The sequence below is a fragment of the Molothrus aeneus genome, chromosome 17 (genome assembly GCF_037042795.1).
Source record: "Molothrus aeneus isolate 106 chromosome 17, BPBGC_Maene_1.0, whole genome shotgun sequence".
NCBI classification, from domain to species: Eukaryota; Metazoa; Chordata; class Aves; order Passeriformes; family Icteridae; genus Molothrus; species Molothrus aeneus.
Genome location: NC_089662.1, coordinates 7,573,603 through 7,589,673, shown reverse-complemented (window position 1 = coordinate 7,589,673; position 16,071 = coordinate 7,573,603). Strand labels below are relative to the sequence as shown.

General features: G+C 59.4%; 1 protein-coding gene across 1 annotated transcript; it reads left to right on the top strand.

The window, feature by feature from the left end:
• The first annotated feature begins 1,666 nt into the window (after positions 1-1,666).
• KIAA1755 (KIAA1755 ortholog) lies at positions 1,667-14,742 on the top strand. The gene is made up of 14 exons (XM_066561440.1): positions 1,667-1,740; positions 4,420-4,617; positions 5,114-6,401; positions 6,510-6,674; positions 7,211-7,334; positions 7,640-7,757; positions 8,386-8,472; positions 8,557-8,673; positions 9,007-9,105; positions 9,346-9,494; positions 10,382-10,520; positions 10,792-10,914; positions 11,530-11,721; positions 11,801-14,742. The coding sequence occupies exons 1-14, from the start codon at positions 1,738-1,740 to the stop codon at positions 12,785-12,787; spliced, it is 3,789 nt and encodes a 1,262-aa protein (XP_066417537.1). The 5' UTR covers positions 1,667-1,737; the 3' UTR covers positions 12,788-14,742.
• The last annotated feature ends 1,329 nt before the right edge of the window (positions 14,743-16,071 follow it).

The window sequence follows — 16,071 nt, the reverse complement described above, 5'->3', positions numbered from 1 at the left end:
TGGGTCCATTTCAGAGGTGACCATGCAATTAAAAAAGGTCACAGCCTTGAGTTCACCTTCCCCTGCACTCAGAGGAACTATGAAAAACCTGAAGCTAGTGAGTGAACTAGAGCAATTACAGGAGCAATTGGCTGCTGGTGGGGATGGTGAGCTGCCCAGCTGGTCCCAGTTGGCACTGGGGATGCTGGCTTGGAGCCAAGGGCCAGTCCTGCGGTGGGCTCAGCTGGGCACCCCAGCCTGGTACCCATGGCCAAGCCTCTGCCCACCCACAGGACCAGCACTCGTGATCCATACGGGCAGCGGGAGGCTCTCAGCAGCTCCCAAGGAAATGGGAAGCGAACGCGAAGGCCTCACTGGCGCCGTCCTCCCTCCCACACGCCAGCAGCCCAGCTGCACCTCCTCCCGTCTCGGCTTGTTTTCACAGCGTGTCCTTTGGCCGCTCGCTGATCCCTGGACAAATGTTCACTAGCGAGACAGCCCCGGCAGGCTGCAGCCCACGCTGAGGCCGTCCCACCCGCCCCGGTGCTTTCCCAGCCCCAGTCCCGGCCTTGAGCCCATTCCCACGAATGCAACAGTGGAAATGATTGCAGCCTGAGCAAGGCACAGAGAGGCTGAGAGTGCTGGGTGTTGTGCAGGGCTGGCAGAGCTGGTGATGCTGTGCCCACAGTGCATGGGGCTGGGAGAGCTGTGACCAGCATGCCTGGGGCTGGGAGAGGTGTCTGTGCCCAGGACTGGCAGGGCTGTGTGAAGCAGCATTTTGCCTTAGGAAAGAACAAATCTGTGGCTTTGGCTCTTATGCTGGTTGTTTTTGTACAGTTCTGGTTGCTGAATCCCATGATCCTGCCCCTCAGTAGGTCCTTCCCATCCCTGGAACAGTTCAAAGTCCCAAGAGAGGCACTCACTGTCCTGATGCTGCGCTTTTGGGACAACTCAGGAATGGGAACTGGGAGCCACAGGATCCATCCAGGACACAGACCACTGCCGAGGAATCACACTGACCCCGGATGGATTGGAAAAGAGGGACACCCCCGTACAAAACTCCTGTATGAGCACATCTGCACACATGTACAAACACATGTATGCACACATGCACACGTACACACACATGCCCATACAGCTCTGCGTGTTCCCGGTGTGTTCCAGGACCCTTCGCCTGCAGCTGCTCCGGGGGGACGGCGGGGGCTGGGGGAGGACCCCCGGTACAGTCCCCTCCTGCACCCGCTCAGGGTCTCTTTCTCCCTCCACTCCGATCCCATCCCATCCCATCCTGCCGGGGGCCGCCCCCCGCCCGCGGGGACACACAGGGGACTGTCCCCGGGGGCCGGGTCTCGGGAGCGTGCGGGAGGCTCCCGCCGGCGGGCACAGGAAAGCGGCCCACCGCCCCCCCGGCTCTGTCCGGGCCACCCCCGCCAGCCCCCTCCTCCCCTCCCCCGCCCCGCCCCGCTCCCGCTTTCTTCGCCTTTTCTTTCTTTTCTTTCTTTTCCTTCTTCTTTTTTTTTTTTTTTTTTTGTTTCTTCTTTTTTTCCCCCAGAAGAGGCGCGGCGGGCGGAGGGGACCGGGGGGGCCGGGGCTGCCCGCCCCCGCCCGCGGCTCCGGAGGCGGCGGCGCCGGGAAGAGCCGCCGGCGGAACGGGGACCGGCCGGGAGCCCCGGGCCGGGGAGAGCCGGCGAGGAGGAGGAGGAGGGACGGGACGGTCTGTGCCGCGGCCCCCGGCCCCTCTGCCACTTCCTGGGAAACATGGTAATCCCTGGGGTAGTAATCCCTGTCCCTGCCGCTGCCCCTCCCCGTGGCTGCCGATCCCGCGGGCACCGGGTGGGTACGGGGTGGGCAGCGGGAACGACAGCACAGGGAGGCCGGGAGCGAAGGGGGAAGGAGGTGCAAAGGCAGAGGTGGGTGTGGAGGTGGGTGTCAGGGCAGAGGTGGGTGGGAAGGCAGAGACAGATGTGAAGGTGGAGGTTGGGTGTGCAAGTTTGGGAATCAGGTGTGGAGGAGGCCGTGGCCGCTTGGGCAGGTGTGTGCGGGGCTGCATCCTGCGATGCTTAAACTTCCCTGCAAAGTTAGCGAGGGGGATGGCGTGCAGCGGCCGGGAGCTGCCGTGTGAGCCGTGCCAGCGCCGGGGACGCTCGCAGAGCGATTGGGGCGCTGCTCACCGCAGCCGGCACGTGCCGTTGCCTCGGGCTCTGCGCTGAGCGCGGGCCCCGCTCTGGGCCGGGCTGAGCGCTTGCATCGTGCCCTGCCAAAGCTGGTGACAGACAGAGGAATTGGTATTCAGGACTGGTCCCAGGCTCAAACCTCTCCTTCCTGAGCAGTGGGGAGAAAGGAGCTGGAGCTGAGTCACCCTGTGGCTTCGGGCATGGGTTAAACAACTTTACCACACCAAAACCCCAAAGCCCAGCCCGTCTTGTTGATGTAAACCAGTTTAAAAATATGGGTATTTGGGGAGAAATATCAATCTCTATTTAACAGCGCTTTGGCTTATTAAAATGGAAATAGCTTTGCAAATGTAAATCTCCTTATGCTCCCTAATGCCTTTGTTCCAGCTCCCTCCCAGCGGGTGGAGGGGCTGCTTTTGGATTCCTATGGGCTCCTGGCCGGCCCGGATGCAGCTTCGCCGAAAAACTTGGAGCTGCTGCACCATGGTTACCCCGAAAAGCCTCCCCCAGTGATGAAGTGCTTTGTCACACTCCATGAAAACATTTTTGGTCAGTCATTCCAGGCCAAAATATTCCCCAGCACAACTCAGGCTGTGTCTGGTGCCTCTATCAGTCCCTGGTTCTCTACTGACATTGGCTCACACAGTCCCTGCCACTGCATGAAGTCCTGGGTGATAAGACAACAGGAAACAGCCTCAAGTGGTGCCAGGGGAGGGTTAGACTGGATACTAGAGAAAAATTTCTTCACTGAATAAGTTGTCAAGCACTGGCACAGGCTGCCCAGGCAATGGTGGAGTCACCACCCGTGGGAGGATTTAAAAGACTGTTGGAGGCAAGGCAGGCAGTTCTGGCTCATCTCTCATGGCAGCATTCAGAGCTGGATAGATCCTCCTGTGCTGTTGTGGCTCCTCGCCTCAGTGTTGGGATGGGGAGGAAGTCCAGCTGGGTAGTGCTGGGCATGGAGGTGGTGGGCACCTGGCTAGGTTCAGCACTGGGGACCAGGTGGCTGCACCGGGGCCCCACTGGAGCAATATGAAATGGGGTGCTGGGCTTTGCCCTTCATCAGGGATCTTCCAGAGTAAGGTCTCCAGTCCATTCTAGGAACTGTACACAATAAGACAAAGCTTGAGGAGAAAGGTCCAGGGGCAAAAAGCCTGGACAGGAAACACAGTGGCAGATCAGGGCCCTGAGAAGGGACTGGCTTGCCTCATCTTCTGCCCAGCTCTCTGGCTTCTCCTGTCAGGTGTAGGGGCAGGAGATTCCTGTGTCAAGACATGGAAAAAAAGTCATGAAGAATTAACCAGAGCATGACTGTAAAGTGCTTTAGCTAAAGCGCATTAAAACTAATTAAGCTGAATTAACCATGGCCCTTTTGTCTCTGTATGGGCTCCTGGACCAGGGATTAGCTGCCTGAAAGTAATGCTCACCTTGAGCTAATCCCACCAGACTTCCTGGGTGCTCTTACGGGAGGGAGCACGACCCAGCTGCTTGGAGGATGCTGCTCTTCCCCACTCACCAATGGGGTCCCCTTGACAGGTGTGCCAGACTCATCTCTGAGCTGCCAGGAGCGCAGCCCGGGCATCACAGGAGCTGCGGGATGGGTTCTCTCCATGTACCAGCCATGCCACACAGCCTCCAGCTCCTGCAGCACTGAGAGAATGAACTGGGAACGGCTGGTCCACAGGTGGCACAGCCCCAGTGTCCTCACCCTGCTCTGGGGCAGTGCGGGGGGATGCAACACAGCAGAACGCTTCCCAGAAAATACAGGAATAATTCTGAGTTTGGCGAATTCAGCAATGAGTCTGGACCAAAACACCCTATCCATCTTCAGATGTTTGTCCTTCCTCCCATCTGCTGCATTCCTGCAGCGAGCTGCGGAGCCCGGCACAGCCCCACGATCTGTCTGGTCTGACTCCTCTTAACCCCTCGGCTGCTGCGGCTCCTCTGCCTCCTCATGGCTGGCGGCCGAGCAAGGCGGCTGCTGCCTCGGGGCTTATCCCAGGCTCCTTAACCACAGCCCGGCGCTGGGAACCGGACCCGCCCCGGCTGCGCCGTGCTTGCTGTGCTCCATCCCGGCTCCTCCCGTTTCCAGCCCAGGAGGGTTTGGAGCCCCTGAGCTCAGCAGCATTGCCAGTGTGGGCATCCCAGGGTCCCGACAGTGGCACAGCGCAGCGTGGGATGGTGGGCAGAGACAGCGGGTCAGGCGGAACGGTGTCCCTGCTGTGGGGCCGCTCTCCCACCAGCGACACTCGCCTCTCTCCCGCAGGATGCCGGGTCACTGGATGCGGCGGTGCAAAGTGCTCTCCAGGCCCTCTACCCGCCCTTCGAAGCCACGGCTCCCACCGTCCTGGGCCAGGTGTTTCGGCTGCTGGAGACCAGCTACCAGGGGGATGGGCTCTGCTGCCTGCTCCAGTTCCTCATCCCTGCCAAGCGGCTCTTCGAGCGCCTGCGGCAGGCGGCCTGTGTAAGCCCCCGTGCCCCACCACGGTGCCCCCATGAGCCGCTCCCAGACACGGGGGTTTGCCCTAAAGGGTCCTGCCTGCATGGGCACGCTGCCCTGTGGGCTCCCTCCCTGCACGTCCACTCCTTGTCCCATCCGCTCCCTGCAGAGGGGACCATGGCACACCCGGCTCCCTGGGATTTGTCCAGCGTATGTGGTTCCTGCAATAAGGGCAGAGGGACTCTGGGGTCATATTGTCTTGATCCTAGAGAGGCTTAAGCAGGGGTTTTCCCTCTGTAAGCACATGGGTAGACTCTCCTCTGTGGGAATAGCCATGGCTCAGGGTGGGCTTGCAGGGCTGTGCTGCAGGGCCTTGGCTCAGTGACGTGCATTGGGTCACCAGGCTCTTTCATCCTCATCACGGGAGGCACGGGGCTGGGCAGCAAGAGCATGTGGGGGTGGCTGGGAGGCACCGAGCTGGCAGGGCTCCCTCATGCACTGTGTTCTTCCTCCTTCCCAGGCTCCCTACTTTAACCGCATCTTTCTCCATGAAGGCTGGCCCTTGTGTCTGCACGAGAAGGTGGTTGTGCACCTCGCACCGCTCAACCCCCTCCTGCTGCGCCCCGGGGACTTCTACCTGCAAGCAGAGCCCTGTGAAGAGCACACAGCGCGTGTCACCATCAAGCACCTCTCCCTGGACCTGCGCTCCGTGGAGGAGACACCTGTCCCCGAGGCCACCCACGCTCTGCTCTTCACCAACGCATGGCTGGAGGAGGTGAACAGCAGCTGGGCCGGGGCTCCCCTGCACACCTGCCTGGTGGCCACCGAGAACGGCGTCACCCCACTGCCATGGAGCCGGATTGCCACGCCTGAGTTCACTGACAAGCCCAGGGCTGGAGCTGACAGTGTGCCCGCTGGTGCCTGGCATGAACCTGCTCCTGAGACTGCACCTGGCACACTTGTGCTCCATGGCACAGTGAATGTCCCCACGCCCTACAGCAACATTGTGGGCACCATCCCAGGCTGCAAGGCCACCTCTCGGAAGTCAAGCCAGGGACGATACCCGGGACTGATCAAGGTGGAGCAGGCAGGTCTGCGGAAGAAGCCAGCCACGCTGGCTGTGCCCAGCCTCAGTGAAATCATCAGCCAGAACCTGGAGGGGGAGTATGTGGACCTGCTGGAGCAATCCCAGGAGGACTTGGATGTCCTGACCAGATCCCTGTTGCCCACCTGTCTTCCAGGGAGCATAAGGGCTGGGGCTGACGAGATGCTCCCCTGGGCAAATGGGGGATCAGGAGCAGATTCTTGGCCCTGTGGGGGAGCACTGAGCTCAGAGGAGAGTCCCTGCAGCCCGTGCCTGGGGAGTAAGATAAGCCAAGAGCCAGGGTCACATGGCCCAAAGTGCCGCCAACGTGACTCCTACATGGCCGCGCTGCAGAACCCAGTGAGCTTCGGCTCTGGGCTGATGGCAGCCATCCTGGAGGAGCCCGACAGCCCTGGCTCCGAGCTGCCCCCTGCCACCCCCCGTGAGACCCCCACACAGCACAGGAAGGGGGCTGGCAGCCCCATGCTCCTCACCCGCCAGTCCCGCCGAGCGGCTCCTGCGGTGCCGGGCCGAGGGGGGTTGGTGCAGAGGGGCAGCCCCCGGCTCCCCCCAGGTTCCAGCCACAAGTTCTCCTTCCTGAAGGGCACGCGGCTTGGGGCAGCCCCCGAGGATGAAAGAGTCAGCAGCCAGCACGAGGGGGCCTGGAAGAAGATGTCGGCCATCTACTCACCCAGGATGGGCAGAGCCAGGGCAGCAGGGAAAGGTACCATCCTGTGGGGCTGTGGCACCTGACCAGGCTCTGCTGGAGCTCTGCTATTCCTCTGCTTCGCTGAGTGTCACCAGCTCCCCTCTCCTCTATCCCTGTGCACAGGTACGAATGCAGCCACTGCTGCTCCTGTGGAGGAACGGTCTCTGGAAAGTTCCAGCTGCAAGAATGGTCCCTCTGTGCCCAGCACTGGCACTGCTGTTCGGGAGCCTCCAGCCTGGCAGGACCTGCACGCTGGGCTGCTGCGCTCAGGCATCATCTGCCTGCCAGGTACTGCTGGCACCATGAGCCTGGGGAATGGGCGGGAGAGGCCTCTGGATGGAAACACAGGCTGCTGGAGAGAGTGTTTTGCAGGAAGGTTTCAGGGCTTTGCTGGAGGCCAGAAATACTCCAAGCGGAAAATTTTTTTTCAGCTGGGCAAAAACATTAAAAACATAAATGCAGGCAGCCTGTGCAGAGCAGCTGCCCCGGTCCCAGCCGCCCCAAGCCCTCCCACACCATTCCTCTCCAGTGAAGCTGTTCAGCTTTAGCTGCCAAACACTAAACATTTGGCTCCTTCTTTTTCCCAAGAACCAAAAAGCATTAACAAAACCCATCTTCTCAGGAAAAACGTCCCCACCAGCTCTGGAATTCCAGACATTCATGCCAAGAGCACCCCTGGGCTGGCTATCCTCCTCCCAAAGGGCCAGAGGGGCTGCACCATGGCAGGCTGAGCTGAGGCAGCACTGATGGTTACCCCAGCCCATTGTGGGGTGCTCAGGTCTGGCAGCTGGCTGCCAGAGGAGTCACTCACCCTTTCTCCACAGGGAGCTCGGACAGGCTGGGCAGGGCCCTCCTCCTGGTGACCACCAGTGGCAGTGCCTGGCGGGCTGCGTGGTGCTCAGCTGCTGAGCTGGCAAGGCTCATCCTCTGCCTCTGCTCCCTCCCCAGGTAAGAGCCTGCACAACCTGCCAGGGACCCCCAGCTGCTGCCTGGCTCAGGGCTCCCAGGCTAAGTTGGGATGGATTCCCAGCATCCCACACACTCTGGTTTGGGCACATCCCTGAGGTGCCTGGACCATGCCCCTGCCAGAGGCACGTGCTCTGAGACCTTGGCAGGGACATCCCACAGGGATGAGGCTACTGCCTGTGCCTGTGGGTTCCTGCCTGCCTGGGGGTGCAGAATGTGGGAGGGGGCTTTGAGAGGGCCCTGTCCCAGGGAAGGACCCCCACTCCTGCTGTGTTTCCCCTCGCTAGGCAAGAAGTGAAGAATGGTGAGAGGCGAGAAGCAAAGGATGCTGGGCTGACGGTTGTGGTGGATGCCCGGAAGCAGCCGCCCGCTCCTGTCCTATTCTCAGCCCTCCGCTCTGTCCAGGTATGCCAGGCTCTGTGTGCCTGTGCCATAGACATGCCAGGGGTGTCCCTGTCTGGGAGGGAGTGCTGCCTCCTTTTGGGGGTCCCTCAGAGCCTCCCTGTGCCCACTCTCCATGTGATCCCTGAAGGTCCCTTCTGAGCCCTGCCATCACTCAGCAGGCATCACCAAGAGCCCTTCAGTATCCTGATATGTGAGTTCACCAGGAAATGGGCTCTGCAGTGACAATCCACTGTCATGGCAGAGTCCTCGTGCCAATGCCCAGGTAGTGCCACAGGAGTGCCCTGTGCTGTCCAGGGGCTATGGGGTCCCCCCTGCCACAGCCTTTGTATGCCCAGTAAAACCCACATTGGCCCTGATGCTCGTCACATGGAGAAGTGTCACTGGTGTCAGAGAAGGGGTTCACTCATGAGGCTCTTCCCATGGTCCTTTGCCAGGGAGGCAAGGTGGCTGGGACAAGGTCATGGCCTGAGGGAGATGTTTCCATCTCCTACACCAGTTAGAGTGGGAGCCTTTTCCTTTGCAATGAGCTCACCAGCCTCAGCTGACCTAGGAAAGTCCCACACTGCCGTGGGTGACCTGAGGGCTTTGTGTGGGGTTTGCCCTGGTGATTCTCCCCTGCCTCCCACAGAGTGTGTCTCCAGGCTGCATTCACAGCATGCTGCTCCTGGCCGAGAAGGAGCTGGTCTCCCACCGTGAGAAGCTGTCTGGGGTGCAGGTGAGCCTGTCCCCGTCCCCTGAGCTGGTGCAATAGGGGGTTATTCTCTGCTCCAGGCAGCCTTACAAGCCCTGTGCCCTGCAGGTGGAGACCCTGACATCGCTGAAGGCTCTGGGCCGCCACGTCGACAGCTCCCAGCTGCCCCCAGAGCTGGACGGTGCCTTCCCCTACTGCCACGGCGAGTGGGTTCAATTCTTCCAGGTGTCTGTTACCACGCCATGAGCCATTGCCTCACCTCCCCTGTGTCCCTCTGTCCCCACTGCGTCTTATGTGTCCCACACACATCCCTGGAAAAGCAACAGGGAGGGCTGGGAGAGGGGAATGAACAGGAGAGCTCTGAGCACAAGGAGGGTCAAGCTCCTTCCTAGGTGCTCCTGCCTGCAGCTGCCCATCCACCTCCTCACTCCCTTCCTCATCAGTTTTAACCCAGTGCCTCACAGTATTTCCTGCTCTGTCCTGGTGCTTCTCCTCCTCTTCCTCCTCCTCCTCATGGGCAGGCTGCCCCCACTGACCCACGGTGTGTGTCCCCCACAGAAGCTGCAGCCCTTCACAGCCAGCCTCAGGCGGGCATCGGAGCTGCTGCAGCACTGCATCCAGGAGCTGCAGAACACCAATGCACTGGCTGGGACACAGGTAATGGGTGGCAGCACCACAGGTTGGGGACATTCCCAATGTGCCCATCTGCAGTGCAGCCACAGCAACATTTCCCTCCAGTTCCCCAAAACTTGGCATAACCATTCCCAGACTGGCTGCTCTTGGCCACGGGGCTGTTCCCTGTCCCCTCTGCTCCTGCCTGGGGAGCAGCCCCTGTGCTGGCTGAGACCCCAGGTGAGGCCCCAGGTGAGACTCCTCTGACCCTCCCTTCCTCCACAGGATGCAGCTGCAGGCATCAGGAGGCACCAGGAGCTGATGCAGAAGGTGCTGAGTGACGCTCAGCTGGTGCGGGTGCAGCGCGAGGGGGGGTTCCTGCTGGCCCGGCTGCGCAGGGAGGCCGCCCGCCTCTGCGCCTCCGACCACATCAGGTAGGACAGGGCAGTTCTGCTGGTCGGGGGGGGGACAATGCCAGGGACCCCTGCTCCTGCTGCTGGCTGACAGAGCCACCTCCCCATGGACAGCCCGGTCCCCGTGAGCCCAAGCTATTGCCATGATCAATTCTGCTCTGGAAGCATGGACCACATGTCTGGGACAGCCCATTGCAGGAGTCCCCTCATCCTCACTGGGGCCAGATCCCTGAGAGGGTCTCCTGTCCCAGGCAAGGCCAGATCTGTCGCGCTCTGCAATGCCGGCGGCAGTGCCTTGGGCTGGGCTCGGGAAAAGCCACTAGAGGGGGCCAAGTCCCGGCCATGCCGCGCCCAGCCAGCTCTGCTGTGCTGTGCTCCTCTGGCCATGCCGTGATCGTCCGGTGATGTGCACTTGTCTGGCCGTGCCACACTCATCCAGTGATGTCACAATCTGGCCGTGCATGGCTCCTCTGGCCATGCTGCAGTCATCCAGTAATGTCACCCCCACCTGGACGCGCCATACTCCTCCAGTGATGCCGTCATCTGGCCATGCTGTTACTCTCCAGCCATGCTGTAACTGGGCCATTCCATACTCACCCGGTGATGTCGCTGTCGGCCGGGAATGCTGCACCCATCTGGTGATACCGCACTGCTCCAGTCACACCATGCTGCTCCATAGTCATGCATTGAGGCAGCACTGCTCCACTGCTCCCTCCTGCTCCCTTCTCTCCCTGTACTGATAGACGGGGCTTTCCCATCCCATGGTCCCTGCTATCCATTTGCTCCATGGCTTGGGAAGATATCCAGGTGCCTGCAAGGCTGGAGCTGGGCAAGAGACCTGCTCCCCTCCACTTTGTGCTCACCTGGCAGCACCTGGCCCTGATGGCCTCTCTCCTCCCAACCCCCAGGACTGGTATGGAGTTGGCTGAGGGGCTGTATAGTCAGCTGGAGGAAGAACTTCACAACCTCGTGTCCCAGTCCAACAGCTGCCTGGAGCGCCTGCAGTTCCTCCGCAAGGTCCGGGAGCTCGAGACTCAGTTTGGCAAGGTGAGCTGGGTGTCCCTGGGGTGCCACAAGTTGAAGTTTGCCCTCTGTCTTGTTCCATGATTGAGTGCTTTGCTCACGTTTCCTTTATTTTTGATGATGATAGAAGCCTGGAGAATGGCAGGATTGCCTGAGCTTTGATTTTCATTATAGGTGTCTGTGTGTGACTGAGCATGGGCTGGGGTGCTGGGCTGGGGCAGGAAGGGGAGGTGCTGTGGACACGCTGCTGCTGCCCTGGCTGGTCCCTCCTGATCCCTGTTGTGCTCTCTCACAGCTGGGGTCCTGGCTGGATGGGGAGGCAGCAGCTCGGCTGCAGGAGATGGGCACCGAGGATTGGAGTCCCGACAGCTGCCAGGGCTCCACCGAGCACTTCAAGGAGTTCCTCACCCAGGCCACAGTATGTCTGGAAGGGCTTTACTGTAACAGACATCCCCTGGGTTTGGAAAGAGGCTTCTGGGCAGAACTGAGTGTCCCTGATCTGTTGAGTCACACTGCAGTTGCACACTCAACAGTTGGGGACTGTTGAGTCCCCAGCATTGTGGGGACTCTGGGCAGTCCTGCTCCTGTGAGGGGGTGGCTGCACTGTTCCTTGATGTGTGCTGGGCTGGGACTGCTGTCCTTGCTGCACTCCATCCTTTTTCCTACAAAGCCTGGGCATCCATCAGACAACAAATAACATTGTGATGAAGATCTTCTGGTTCCCCTGGATGTGTAGGCCCTTTAGTCACACGCACTGCAGGGAGGGTGAGGCATGGTGACCCCACTTAGGACAGGAGGTGCATTGGGTGCATTTTAAACCAGGCCAGGCAGAGCAGAGATTTGGAGAATCCCATTGCTTTGTTAGTTCTCACTTGCCCAGAAGTGTTTCCCATCCAGCTGTAATGGTGATGGATGGGCTAATGGCGATGCCAAATGCCACCTGCAGTGCATCACCCTGCACATACTCTGCACATGTATCCCAGGTCAGCACCATTCCCAAGTGTGGAGCTGATCCCTCCTCCTGTCCCTGCAGGCTTGGTACCAGCATGGCCTCACCCTGTGCCAGGAGGCAGCTAAGGTCCGAGGCAGGACATTCCCTGAGGCAGATGCCTTCCAAGTGTCTGCAGCCCTTTTCCAGTCAAAGCTGATGAGCTTCTCCCAGCAGCTGGAGCGACGGCAGGCAGAACGGGAGATGCTGCAGGAGCTCGTCCAGTTCTCCAACAAGGTGGGTGCAGGGGATCTCCCCCCGCAGGACGTGGTACTGCTGGTGGCCACGAAAGCAGCCACTGTCACCTCTTTTGCAGGTGGCAGGGCTGAAGCTGGACTGCCGGCAGTGCTCGGCCCGGGCGCAGCGTGGGGAGGGCCAGGCACTGCGGTGCCTGCAGAGATCCTTCCAGAAGCTCTCGGTGGAGTTTGCCCTGGAGAAGCTGAAGGAGATGAAGGCTCAGGTGCGCAGGATGCAGAGCAGCCAAGGGTTGGCAGCCTGGACAGAGGCACAGCACAAGTACCAGGAGACCCGGCAGATCCTGGAGGAGATGCTGGCAGAACTGCAGGAGGCCTGGGGAGCACAAGCTGACGGGCACGGAGACTCCTCCAGCCCCCCCAGCCCAGGGTCTGCAGCTCCTCACATGGAAGTCCCGGTGTGCAGAGCAGCCCCCAGCCCCGAGCCAGCAGTGCTGGGGGGCAGGGGGCTGGCAGAGCAGCCAGAAACCAGCACTGAGGGGCCAGGACAGCCCCAGGGACCGGGACAGTCCCAGCCCAGCACCACTCCTGGCTCCACGCTGGGTGTGGAGCAGAGCTCTCTGCAGCCCCACTGCCAGCTGGAGCCTCAGGATGCCTGCACCTCTCACCACCACATCTCTGCTGACACCCCCCATCCCAAGCCCAAGAGCAAAGCTGGCCTGGGAGCGACAGGACACCTCACCCAGGAGCGCAGCCAGCCCCGTCGGAGGCGTCCCGTCACCCTGCCTCCCTGGACACGCTTCCCAGGAGCTGACCCACCATGTCCTACTGCTGTGTCCCATGGGACTGCCTCAGATCCCAGCACAGCTGGTGCACCAGCGGGGCCACAGGCAGAAGCTGCCCAGTACTTCCAGATTTCCAGCCAGAGCAGTTTCTCCTCTGAAGACTCAGATTCACAGAACTCCATGGAAGAAGTCCCAGCAGCAAACGTGGCTTTGCCCAGGGACCTCCAGAGTCCCAGACCACCCTGCCCATCCGAAAAGGCCCACCAGATCATTTACCTGGAGAACCACCACACTGAAAGTTCAACTAAAGCAAATGCCAAGTAACCAGTCCCTCCAGTTTCTGTCCAGCTGCATAAGTCTAGATCACAGACTGGATGAGACTTCCCATGCTCAGAGGTGGGATGCTGGAACTTCTTGCCCCACCCTCAGTCCAAGAATCTTTGGTTCCCTGTTCTTAGTGTTCTACCTGCCATGGATCAGCAGTAATTCCATCATCAGCTCACAGGGTTCATTCACAATCTACCAGATGTGTAGCAATCCTCCCATAAAGTGCCTTTATCCCTACCTTGTCTCAGGCAGTGGGGAGGGTTCCCACATTAGAAACTGTGCCTGGAGTATCCTAGGGGAGTGCAGACCTGTGAGATGTTCCTGTCACTCACTATGCTCCCTGCTCCACTGGATGATTTTACCATCCCTATGCTGCTGCTGCAGCCCTGTCTGAGCCCCAGCAGTGGGCCCTGGGTTTGTATGTGCTCATTAACACAGGACTAACTCCATTAGCATTAATAAACCTGAAGAGAAGCACCTGGATGGTCCTCATGGAGGAGAATGAGAAGTTGTGTCCCACTGAGAGCCAGCTGCTGGGGTTCCAGGTTCCAACTGTTCCCACCACCCCAGCACAGTGCCCACAGGCACCTGGTGCCACCAAGAATGCCCCCTGTGCCCCCTACATGGGCTGTGCCCACAGCCTGGCTCTCCTACTTGCTGCCAGCACCTTGGCCCTGCTAAAAGGACCCTTTTGTAAGGGTTAAGTGCCTCAGTCTCCTGTTCTCCCTCCCAGTACATGAGCACAGTGGTGTCATCCTGCCCAGCCTCCCCACTCTGTTTTGGGAACGTGCTGTCCTGAAGCCTTTGGGACCCATTTGGTCTGGGTGCGACCCTGCCGATCCCAGCCCAAGGCAGCCCGAAGTCCCCAGAGACGCTGTCCCCGCAGGCACATCCCTGCTCAGCCTGTTGGGGCAGCCGGGAGGGGGTGATGGCAGGCGGGACCCCGACTGGCGACTGGCGGGGCCAGGCCCTGGCCGGCCGCCCCCCTGGGCAGCCACAGCATGAGCTAATCAAGAGACATCAGAGGAGAAGCGATCTCTGCCTTGGAGGCCGTTCCAGAAAAACACCCTCCTCCTCCTCCTCCTCCTCCTCCTCCCAGCCCAGCACGGTCACGGCTCGCACCCTGCGGGATGCTGCGCCTCGGCAAAGGGCACTCGCCCATCCCAGTCTGGCCGAGCATCACTCATACCCCCCTCAGCCTTGTTTTTGCCAGATCCCAGAGCCAAGCCCCGCTGAGCTCCTCACGGCCCCAGCTGCCCCCCGCGGGCGCCACGCTCCTCCTGTCTGGGTCATTACTGAAGCATTAACGGCACCGACCCCGGCCCTGCCCTGTCTCAGGACCTCTGCCTCTCACCACTCCTGGTCCTACACAGTTGTCTGCTCTTTACTTCTCCCTACAGTTTTTTTAGACTCCATCTTCCCCAGCTCAACACGGATTTCCCTACTGATGATTCTGTCCCAGCTCCACTGAAATCCTGGTCGCTGAGTCCATCCCATTCCTTTTGGTTTGAAAGTCATCCTGGAGAACCTGGACAGGTCTGCACAGCCTGTCCTGTGGAGCCTCGAGTTTGTTCCATTCTCCAATAATGCCACGTCCTGAGTGGCACCAAGGTCCCTGAGCCAGGACATTTCTACCTCTCCATGATATGTCCCTGCTCCCCATCCCCATGCCCTACAGCTGGGTGTGCCCATGTGGCCAGTGCGAGCCGTGCCCATCTGGATGGGACCCAGCTCACTGCCAGAGCCAAAAACCTTTTCTCCCTCCAGCATCATTCCAAGCCAAGCCTGACAGTTCCCTTGCTCAATTTTCCATCCTGTTGAGAGCTGATCTGCTCTATCCCCCCCATTACAGCTTTTAGGTTGGAGAAATAGCACTTTCCAGTGAAAAGGAGAGTCATTTTTCAAACCAGATGGAATTATGATTCTTCTGAATAAAGCAAACAATGACTTTCCTGTTGTTTTCTTTTTCCATAAGTAAAATAAAAAAAAGGATATTTTGCAAATCCTGAGTTTAACTGATAACAAAAAGGGGAATTTCCGGCCTGTGACTGGAGGGTGAATCGTTTCCCTGGAAGGGTTCTGTGCACTCCAGAGCTGTCAGCCCCCACAGCTGGATGGGCATACCCAGATCCCTCCTTCCCTCCTACCAAAACGTGTTTTGCAACATTCTGGCAAAAATTTTCTTATCTTTGCTGATCCTTCAGCACATGATTTATGACTCCCCAGTTTGACCAATTAAGCCATAACCTTTCCAGAAAGGCAAGTACAGGAGTTAATCAATGTCTCCTTTCCCTTGTGAAATGGCAAAATCATTTGTCAGGGGCTGGCAGGGATCCAGCAGTGTGGGCTGGTCAGGGTCTGGCAGGGCCAGGTGCAGAGCACCCTCCAACCTTGGAGGGAAACTCCCACAAAATCCCAGGAAATACTTTTTTCCAAAGGAATAAAGGTCAAAAAGGTTGGGTGCAGCAGATGACAAAACCAGCTCAGAGAAGTGGAGGGCCCATGATCAGGTCACAGATCCCAGCCTCAGGGAATGACCTTCTCTTCCCCATGGCAGTTCCTGGGTCAGCCACTCTCCCTGTGCTTCCTGAGCCCCAGCAGGGCACACGCTGCTTGGGTTGGCACGGAGCAGGGAGCTCAGACCACAGACAGCCACAGCTTCTTCTTCCTCCTCCTTCTCCTCCTCATCAGCAGATTCCCATCAAGCTCTGCCCTACAAACCACAGGGGCTGCAGGGTCAATGAGTTCAATTGTGATAAGACAGAGCAAAGAGGAAAAACAGAAGAGGAAGAGAAAGAGGCACTGGGGTTCCCGCACTCCCAGCCACTGCCACAGTTGTGCCCCGTCCCAGGCAAGGAGGAAGTGTGGGAAATGGGTGACAAGGCAGAGATGCAGTGACGACAGCATGTGGGAAAATTCAGAGCCACCCACATGGGCCCCTCTGCAGTTCTGGTGCCAGCAGAGCCACCACAGGCCCATTCCTGTCCTGGCAGCCCCTGAATGGGGTTCAGCCACAAACAGCCCCGGGAGTTCAGAAGCACAAGTTGGGGGCTTGGTCCATGCCACAGTGGAAACTGTCTTGCCTGGATTTGTCCTCCTGGGTGACAGCCAGGGCAGTGGGTCTGGTTTCAGCAGGTAAACACAGAGGCAGCTCTGGGTGCAAGAGGCAGCTGAGCTGTGGGACAAGGACACTAGCTCAGTCCTGCCTTTGGGACATGGCTGCAAGCAGAGGTATCCAAGAGAAGCTTCATTATCTCCAAGTGCTTGCTGTGGCAGAGCAA

What these genes read in the sequence shown, in the direction of transcription:
- KIAA1755 (XM_066561440.1), top strand. An exon ending in AGGCATCATCTGCCTGCCAG is followed by an intron (nt 6,675 to 7,210) that starts GTACTGCTGGCA and finishes CTTTCTCCACAG; the next exon opens with GGAGCTCGGACAGGCTGGGC. An exon ending in AGTGGGTTCAATTCTTCCAG is followed by an intron (nt 8,674 to 9,006) that starts GTGTCTGTTACC and finishes TGTCCCCCACAG; the next exon opens with AAGCTGCAGCCCTTCACAGC.